The sequence below is a fragment of the Salvia splendens genome, chromosome 17 (assembly GCF_004379255.2).
Source record: "Salvia splendens isolate huo1 chromosome 17, SspV2, whole genome shotgun sequence".
NCBI classification, from domain to species: domain Eukaryota; kingdom Viridiplantae; phylum Streptophyta; class Magnoliopsida; order Lamiales; family Lamiaceae; genus Salvia; species Salvia splendens.
Window position 1 is genome coordinate 3,223,226 of NC_056048.1, and position 10,123 is coordinate 3,233,348.

A 10,123-nucleotide genomic window follows, 5' to 3' on the forward strand; every position below is an offset into this window, starting at 1 on the left:
ATTTTTGTGGACAGAATTCTCGCCTGTATTGGTCGAGAAGGGTATTCGGGGCTATGATGAATTGTTTCTGAGCCTTAAACCTGCTCTTGATGCCATGTAGAAAGGTATATTCTTTTTATATATTTGATTACAATGGCTGTATACATGATATATAGACTAAGGAGTGCTTCTATATGGTAAGATATTCTCTAATAATTTCCCTAATCACACGGCTAAAATCTTCTCCAATCTTGTTCCTGATTTTGTGTAATCTTCATTACTCCTCAGAATATTCTTCTAATTCCAACAGTTTGCACTACACGCATTCATCACTTACTTTTTTTGGGAGCATTGTGTGCCCACTTCTCGGAATTCTATCAAGTTAGCCGGTATGCCTAGTGAGTTTGAGACCTTTTACACATTAATAGAGAGTCTTTTTTATCAATGGTGACAATATGTTAATCTGAGAGCATCAGTCGAGACATAATTTGTCTTACGCTAATAGAATTTCTTTAATTAATACTAGTAAACATTTTTCTCATGTATGCATATTATTAGCTCAAAATTGTTGTAAACATTTTTCTCATGTATGCATATTATTAGCTCAAAATTGTTGTAAACATTTTTCTCATGTATAAGTATAAAGTAAAATTATCAATGTTTTGGACTGAAGTATATTTTGTTACGTTATAAGATATCAAATGGATTCCAGCTAGTACTAGTAAAGTTGATATTTTTGACATGCAGTATTTTATTTTCAAAATGTCGACATTACTAGTTTTGTGTAGGGCTGGGGAAAAATATCGAAAAAAATGATATATCGCTCGTATCGTATTGAAAAATATCGAAAAATTATCGAATTTTCGATATATCGTAATTTTCGATACGATACGATACCGTATCGTAAGTTTTCGATACGATAACGATATGAATTTCCTTATATCGCAATATATCATTTTATATCGAATATACGATATGTATCGATATTTTCGATATATCGTTTTATATCGAATATACGATATATATAGTATATATCGAAACATATTGAAATTCAATACATATTAAAATTTAAAATTATAAATATATATAAATCCATTTAATTGTACTTGGCTGTGTTGTATTTTGACTATGGAGATAAGGACACTATTAATTTTATCATGTTGAAGTTTTATTAATTTTTGTGTGAATTTTAAGTTTTGAAATTATAATTTTCGGTATGCAGGTATTCGATACGATATCGATATTTCGATATATCGTACCGAAATTCGATATATATCGAAACTTTCGATTCGATAACGATATGAAATTCTTTCATATCGATATTTTCGATACGATATACGATACCCACCCCTACTTTTGTGTAATATGTAGACTTATATATTGCATATATAGTATATTCATTTAATGCGCCACAAAAATAGTTTTCGACGATTCCAATTTTCAAGGACAATGTAGAAAAATGGAAAAATTATGCTATGTTTGAAAATGACACTCACTGTGAACCACACATCATAAATTTGTTTTTCCAATCTAATTGACTAAATAATGTAAGTGCTATTATTTGAAAATGAAACTCACTGTGAGGAATAGTTTAGAAGAAAACTTTGGATCGTTTATCTCTAATATATTAATATTTTATAGGATTATGGTTTTTGTAATTATGTTAAATGTGATTTTGTTTCTTGTTTCGTCATCCCATCGCGTTTGAATCGTTTATCTAATATAGTAATATGAATTATGTTAAGCGTGATTTTGTTTCTTCTTGTTTTTCTCGTTTCTTGTTCAAATTAAATGATTATCTCTCACATTTTAGATATATATTCACATTTCTTAAAGTTGTCGAATTTATTTATTCAGTTTCGTATGCTAGTTTCGTATGCATACATCGTATGAATTAAACCAATAAATACCATGGACACCAATTACCTAACTTAGTATGCATGATAATTGATTTGAATTTGCTAAATTTATAAAATTCTAACAATTCTAGATTTAAAAATTATAAATAATGAAAAGGCGTGTAAACTGGAGTAGACAACAAAATATTGAGATGAATTTGCTAAATTATAAAATTCGAACAATTCTAGAATTTGCAACTTTATTGTTTTATCAATATTTAATGGAAAGTGATAGTATTATGTTTTTTTCCAACCAGACCCTGATCAATAATAGTAATACGTACTAGGGATAGGTAGGTACGGTATACCTTACCGAAACCACCATACCGTATACCTTACCGTGAATTCGGTATGCGAACAAATCATACCTTCACCTTACCAAAAATTTCTGTATACCTTATTTTGGGTATGACCAATTTCCATACCGATGCAGTACCTCATTTTTGATATACCGTACCAAAGTTCGGTATAATGTACTTTTGCGGTCTACCTTACTATCAACATCAATGAAAATAGAAAATTTGAGTTTTTAGAATATTATTTATATTTTATTTTAAAAAATATATATTACATATATTTTATTCATAATTATATTTATATTTCACAATAAATTTTATAATTTTAAAAATATATAAAGTATATTTTATACTATTATATTTATATTTTACGGTATATACCTTAATTTACGGTACATACCGAATTTCGGTATGAAGCGGTATACCGTGGTATATGAAAATTCATACCGTTACCTTACCGAAAGATTTCGGTAAGGTATTATACCGTACCGAAAATCACGGTATACCAGAAGTTTGGTATTTTCGATATTTTTTCGTTACGATAAGACCGGTATTTCGGTATTTTTCCCCAAGCCCTAATATGTACTACTCTTCTAATATAGTAGTCAACCTTTGTTTTAGTATGGTTACGTGTCCAATTTTATAACACAAAAATTTTACTACTCCTCTTCTAAAATAGTAGTCAACCTTTGTTTTAATTATGATTACGGTTATGTGTTAAAATGACAACCCCATTTAAGATGACACTGTACCATTAAGGACAACCGTTAGATTTAGGAGCAAATTTATCCTTAGTCTTCCACGTGGCAGACTTGCTTGCCTATGTATCGTAGATTGCTTGATCATCTTTGATTTCATATCGCAGATTGCTTGAAACCATATGTCGTATTGCATGCTTATGTATCGCAAAATGTTTGCCTATATATCGCAGATTGCTTGACTAGATTGTCATTTCAACTATGGAGTCACCATAGTGCTCTAATTTCGTATCTTATATTGTTTGGAACTATATACTGAATTGCTTGCCTATATAGGTATCACATATTGATTGCATATGTATTGCAGATTGCATGTTATTTGTTGTCACGTTATCACTTTAAGAGTGGTGTCACCCTAACGCACCCATATGGTTACGTGTTCAAATTTAATTATCCATTCATGCATATGAGCCTCATTTATTTATGACTCGGGTTTTAAGATATGTTAACAAAAGTGAGTGAAAAAAAATTAGTGGAAATTATATATGTTAGTTTTAAATGAAAAGTTACGAGAATGGGTTAATGGAATTAATGTGAGTCTATATATCATTTATACTAGAAGTGAACCGGGACTCCTGTTCGCGTACCGACCAAAATAGAAAAACATACTCCTATTCACGAATTGAGGGAGTACAAGAGAAAAAATTTCTCAGATGAAGTCCAAAATCTAATTACGTCCGTTGAAGAATGCCTCGAAGTATTATCAATTTCATAATTGCATGACATATAATGGAAATTATAAACATCATGTGTTACTATCTAGACGTAGAATAGTAAATGTTTAAAAATAAATATTTTGTATTAATTAATTTAACTGGACATGTGACAAGAATATGAATGCTAATTCCTCTATCCTAACTATTTTTTTTTATAAAAAAAAAGTACAGTATAAAAATCGCTTCAAAATTGGCCTTTTCTGGGTTTAATGATATGAACTTGAAATAGGGAGAATCGATATAGATTGTAATCAACATAGACGAAATGGATCGGGTTTGTGAATGATTTATTAAGTTGAGATTAGAAAAGGGGGCAGAATGAACACCGCCCAATTCACGCTCTCCACGAAAGATTTACTTCAGATTTTCCAAATTTTTGGTAAGTAATGAATAGTTTTTTGATATATTAAAAGAGATACTGTTGCTTTGTTCTTTTTTGTTGGGAAGATCTGATAAGGGTATTTCCCTTATCACGATGCCGGAGGCGATAAACAAGATAAAAGTGAAGTCCCGGGAGACTGAATCCCGTCGACAACTCAAGCTTAAACAAAGTGCGTAAAATAAAACAGAAAGAAACGTAAATTCATAAATTCATTCATTCATTCTTGAAAGGAATAACAATGACACCTATTTATAATACTAAATACCATAACTTAGGGAACAAGAAAATATCCTAAACATATATGGAAAAGATATGACAAATCACTAATAAACTAATTAATAAAGATATTGAGATATTCATATAGATATGCACGTATCAAGATCCCACATATGTAAGCATCGGAGCCAAGGTACTTCTATTGTTAGGGATGTTAATTCGGCTGGTCTATCGAATTTTTGGATAATTCTATTCAGATTATTGATTAATTGAGTATGAACTAATTATATTAAAATTTTATCGTCGTAGAAGTTTACAAATCTAACCCTAAATGTTACGAGATAATCGATGGGGACTAATCGGGCTGAACTTTTATCAGTTAGATATTTTCAACCCTAACCCTATTCAGGCTATGGGGTATTCGGATCAGTTTACGGGTTTCTGAATTGGATTGACAATCTGACATTCCTACCTTCAACCAACGGCCGATGATTTGATGATGTAACTAGCACTGTGAATAAAACTTCATTGTATATTTCTTTTTTCTCTTCGTCTAAGAGATACGCGAGTCTTACATTTATATTGATTTGCTAGCGTGGTTTATGTTTGCTATATTTCCTTTGTTCTTGGTGATTTTGCTTTGTTTTACGTACTTGTTTAAATAAATTTGTTTATTTGGTTATAAATCATACCCTTGATTGTAGGGAAATCATTTTTCGTCTTTGTTACTCTTTTTTTCGTCTTTAAATATAATTAAATACTCCCTCCGTTCCATTTTAGGAGTCTCATTTGATTTCGGCACAAGTTTTAAGAAATATAAAGGAAAGTTGGTGAAAAAATAGTGTAATATGAGTTCCACTTTTATATATTAGTTTTATATTAAAATGTAAGTGGAAAAAAGTTATTAGAATGTGAGGCTTATTATCGTTTATGAAATATTCCAACCGTGACTCCTAAAGTGGAACACCCAAAGATGGTAAATCAGGATTGGTAAAGTGGGATGGATGGAGTACAAAATTGTTTTTGAATTTTGTTGTGCAATATTTTCTATTGGATCTAAGGATAATCGCCACAGATCACAAAAAAGTTGATCGCTTACCAAGTTTCGTCCACGAAATTTTGTATACAAAACTTATCATTTTCATTTTTAATGAGTTTGAGAATTGACAATGACTTGGAGCCAATTATAGTAAGCTTGTGCATAGATACAAAGATTAGAGAATCCGAGTTGGGATAGATATATATTCTTCTCGTTTTTAACATGGAATAGGTACATGCACCGTATACATAATTTAGGATTACATATTTTATGTGAATAACACAATAACTTGGACCCAAGATATATTAATCTTATATATCGACCAATAACCAAGATGATATGTTTAGATTTCGAAAATGTATTTTGTAACTATAAATCATACGCAAATCTCTACACATAAATACATGAACATTAAAACTCGTGAATAAATACACAAACTTATGCATTGTTAATTTGTTATACTCCCCCGTCCGCTATTAAATGTCTTATTTTTCTTTTTTCTTTCGTCTATCAAAAATATTTCATTACTTTTACTGTATTTTGGCAAGTGGGACCTACATTCCACTAACTCATTTCATTCACATTTTATTATAAAATTAATACATAAAAATAGAACTAACTTTTTCTACTCACTTATTTTATAAAGTCAAACAATTTCTTAAAATTTATGCCAATTAGATACGGACATTTAATCATGGATGGAGCCATGGGAGTAGTTTTTTCCACAAATTGAATACCAATCAAAACTAAAGAGAATATACATGCCGACGTGACACCACTTCATTAAAATGACATCATTTTACTTATGTTAACTTAAATACACCTCACAGGCTCACACACTATCTTTCTCTAACATCACCCCATGCTGTTTTTTTTTTGTTTCTTCTTTTTTATTTGACACCAAATTTTTAATCGTGTTCCATATATAGTCCCCTCCTCTAATTTAAATGGTACACAAAATGACATTTGATTTTAGAATCAAATTTAAATAAAAAAAACACCCAAATCAAGTTCATTTATTTAGGTGTCAACTCCTACGTACAATCAGGAGTGGGGAGTGGATGCAGAAAAAAAAATATTGATAGAAACTATGCTTTCAGAAACTTATTTTTAAATTTTGCAAAAGCAGTTTTGAAAAATAATTTTATTTAGAGCGTATAATATTTCATAAGTTAAACGATATTGTTTTAATTAAGTGGCAACGATTAAACCGCCAATTCATGTTCAATTTGTATTTATTTAGACGTCGATAGAACTTTTTTTAATTAAAACGTTTCTACTATAAGAAAGTATAATTTTTAACTTAGTTATTGTTGATAATATCATTTAAAGTCTGATGTATACTAAATAGCATCGTTTTCTCTAAAGCTTATAACTATAACAATAGTAGTAGTAAGTACTCCGTATATATTAACGCTAGTAGTCGGCAAAAATGCCTATATTCGGTATGTTTTAATTGTAAATTACAGCTAGAATTTGAATTTATGAAAATGACTCTTTTTCATAAATACTTCTTTACCATTGATTTACTATTCACATTTAGTATATGTATAATTGTGAAAAGTACACATGAATAATAATTATTGCTAGGTCAATTAAATTTGGCCCATAGTTAAAGACCTACTCCAATACTATGATAAATATCCAGAGGGATCCATCCTAAAATAAATTAGCGATAGAGGAGGTGGCCCACAATACTTACTTTATGAGGTAGCGGTTTCAGTTCTCTTTTTACATCAAATATGAGATATTGTAACTTTTTCAATTGCAAACAAATCTTATATCCTTATGAATCTTATGAGTGGTCTATGTATTATTATAATCTATATATATCCCCTCCAACTCAACTAATATCAAGGCAAATCTCATCACTCATGCATTATTATTAAACCATTGTAGTACTATGTTTCTCTGAGTTAACCTCGTACAATTCTGTAAACCGGTTTTCGAGCTGCTTCACATGCCTATGCTTTGAACATTGTGACTCCGCCTCATACTAAAATCTTTTGAGGTATGCTAAGCTTCATCATTTTAGCTCTATTTAACTCGTTGTTTCTGATTAATTATTTCCAGCTTGTTTAGATCGAAATATATTGATCAATCATGGAGGGGGTGATTAGGAGGTCTGCAAACTACGAAGCCAGTATCTGGGACGACGATTACATTCAGTCGTTCGAAAGTCTGTACACGGTAAAACTAGAATCATTAATCACAATTCACGCACAAACACATTGAATGTATTTTACACAATGTGTTGATTCATGCAGGGGGAGAAGTACGTTTGCGAAGCTGAGAAGCTGAAAGATCTGGTGAGAATACTGATCCACATAACTGAAGATGAGCTCGACCAGCTTCACCTTATCGACAATGTGACGAGACTAGGCCTATCTGGCCACTTCAAGGAGCAGATAGCAAATATGTTAGAGAAGATATATGAGGCACAAGAATGGTTAGAAAAGGACTTGCATTTCACGTCTCTCAAATTCAGACTTCTCAGACAGCATGGTTATCACGTTCCTCAAGGTTATAACACATTTGAATGAAACTAAATTAATTAATAACAATATTTTCTTAACTAACTAACTAATCCTAAATGGATTTGTTGGTGCAGAGGTTTTCTGTAGTTTGATGGATGAGGAAAGTAATTTCAAGGCCTCCCTGTGTGAAGACATGAGAGGGCTCGTATCACTGTATGAAGCTTCGTATTTAAGCGTGGAAGGGGAGAACGTAATGGATTTAGCCAAAGATTTCTCATTGAATCATCTTGCTCGAAGGCTAGAGCAAATCTCAGAGCCACGTCTGAGGGAGCAAGTGAGGCATGCTTTGGAGGTTCCTCTGCACTGGAGGTTGCAAAAGCTAGAAGCCAGGTGGTTCATACAAGCGTACGAGAATACATCTGAAGCAAACCTTACTCTGGTGGAGCTGGCTAAACTGGACTATAACATGGTACAAGCAACATACCAGCAAGAGCTCAAGCTACTGTCAAGGTAAAGTTAGTACTAGTAGTTTATAGTACTTTTTACTAAGATTGGAAGCGAAGCATTCATTGCTGATGAGTTACGATTTCAGTTGGTATAGAGAGACTGGTCTGCCAGAAAAGCTGGGATTCGCTAGGCACAGGTTAGCAGAGTGTTTCTTGTGGGCTCTGGGATTCGTTCCGGAGCCTCATCTTGGATATTCAAGGGAGATTTTGAGCAAAATTGCTGTTATGATCACCATAATAGACGACATATACGACGTATATGGAACCTTGGAAGAACTTCAATTGTTCACTCACACAATTGAGAAGTTAGTTTGATTGCTTACTTCATTCATAATCAACATACATTAGTCTTTATTAATTGCTACAATTCACATAAATGCCACTACCTTCAGGTGGGATATTAATTCACTGGACAGCCTTCCAGAATACATGAAGATTTGCATCTTAGCTCTCTTCAATTCTGTGAATGAATTTGCTTATCATATACTCAGAGACCAAGGTTTCAATGTTATCTCAAATCTGAGGAAACTGGTAAAAACATGTGTATCTATCATCTATATATACTGTGATTATGATAATGTCTTTAGGAAGTTTGGTAGTAATGTTTGTTTGTTGTTTCAGTGGGCAGAACTGTGTAGAGCTTACTACTTAGAAGCAACTTGGTTTCACAGTGGTTATGTCCCAACCACAGATGAGTACCTAAATATAGCATGGATTTCCAGTTCTGGACCTCTACTTCTTTTTTATGCCTACTTCACCACAAATCCTATCAACAAGAAGGAATTGAAGAGCTTAAATCAATATCCTGGTATCATTCGTTGGCCAGCCACAGTTCTTCGTCTGGCCGATGACTTGGAAACTTCATCTGTAAGAAAGCTATGTACTAATTTATAATATAGCTTAAGCCTCAATACATCCATGTATGAATATAGTGTGTTCTTGAACAGTACGAAATGAAACGAGGGGATGTTCCTAAAACAATGGAGTGCTACATGAAGGAGACGGGATGCTCTGAGGAGGATGCTCGCAAGCATATAAAGCAGCTGATAGACACGGAACTGAAGCGAATGAACAAGGAGATATTGATGGAGAATCCCATAAAGAATTTCGGGCAGACAGCCATGAATCTTGGACGAATCTCACTCTGCATCTATCAGCATGGAGATGGCTTCGGCCTTCCCCATTCCGAAACCAAGAAAAATTTGATTTCCCTTGTCGTTCAGCCCTTTTCGATGCCTTGAATTCCTACGGCAGCAGCTATAAACATATATATGTTGTATTTCAATAAGTATGAGTTTAGGAAACTGGTTGTTGATAATTTCATGTTACAACATATGCTTCTTCTTAATATGTATCCGACATAATGTATAATTATCAAGTGTGGTTTCTCTCTTCGCATAAATCAAACAAGTGGTTTTTATATAATCAGCTCATGCACTCGGCTTCATTCGATATTATCGATCATTTGATCTTCGTAGATACATTGACATCTCTCCTTTTATAAACTCACACTACTCTTGTGTTGTTTTTAGTTAGTTAATGCATTCATCTTAGCCTCTATTGCATCTCTCTCTAGTGCTTTCACTTCAGAGCATGTTTTACTCTTTATGCATGCATATGCATTTTTCTTATGAATGGTTGCTGGAAAGTTGGTTTGAACTTGTAGGCTTAGGCTCCAAAGTGATTTAATATGTTGTGCAATTGCTATATTTATATTTGTATAAGACATTTAATTAACAAACTTATACGAAATGTTCACAACTAACAAAAATGGAAGAAAAATGTGAAGCTCAAAGTCTTTGTAAGTAAATAAAGCACCCCCAAATAAAAATTATAGATATGCCACTGGCTCGTAG

General features: G+C 32.4%; 1 protein-coding gene across 2 annotated transcripts; it reads left to right on the forward strand.

Annotated features, from left to right (window-relative positions):
• Positions 1-7,131: 7,131 nt before the first annotated feature.
• LOC121773664 (exo-alpha-bergamotene synthase-like) lies at positions 7,132-9,615 on the forward strand. 2 transcript variants are annotated; one of them, XM_042170563.1, is made up of 8 exons: positions 7,132-7,295; positions 7,358-7,474; positions 7,552-7,807; positions 7,896-8,271; positions 8,354-8,572; positions 8,660-8,798; positions 8,889-9,134; positions 9,215-9,615. In XM_042170563.1, the coding sequence occupies exons 2-8, from the start codon at positions 7,388-7,390 to the stop codon at positions 9,506-9,508; spliced, it is 1,617 nt and encodes a 538-aa protein (XP_042026497.1). In that variant the 5' UTR covers positions 7,132-7,295; positions 7,358-7,387; the 3' UTR covers positions 9,509-9,615. The 2 variants fall into 2 exon arrangements, with proteins under 2 accessions (XP_042026497.1, XP_042026498.1); XM_042170564.1 differs by having other exon boundaries at positions 7,367-7,474.
• Positions 9,616-10,123: the final 508 nt, after the last annotated feature.

Excerpts from the sequence above, each read along its gene's own strand:
- LOC121773664 (XM_042170563.1), top strand. The coding sequence starts at position 7,388 with ATGGAGGGGGTGATTAGGAGGTCTGCAAACTACGAAGCCAGTATCTGG. Across the intron at positions 8,272-8,353 it reads GAGCTCAAGCTACTGTCAAG|TTGGTATAGAGAGACTGGTC; the intron begins GTAAAGTTAGTA and ends TTACGATTTCAG. Across the intron at positions 9,135-9,214 it reads ATGACTTGGAAACTTCATCT|TACGAAATGAAACGAGGGGA; the intron begins GTAAGAAAGCTA and ends GTTCTTGAACAG.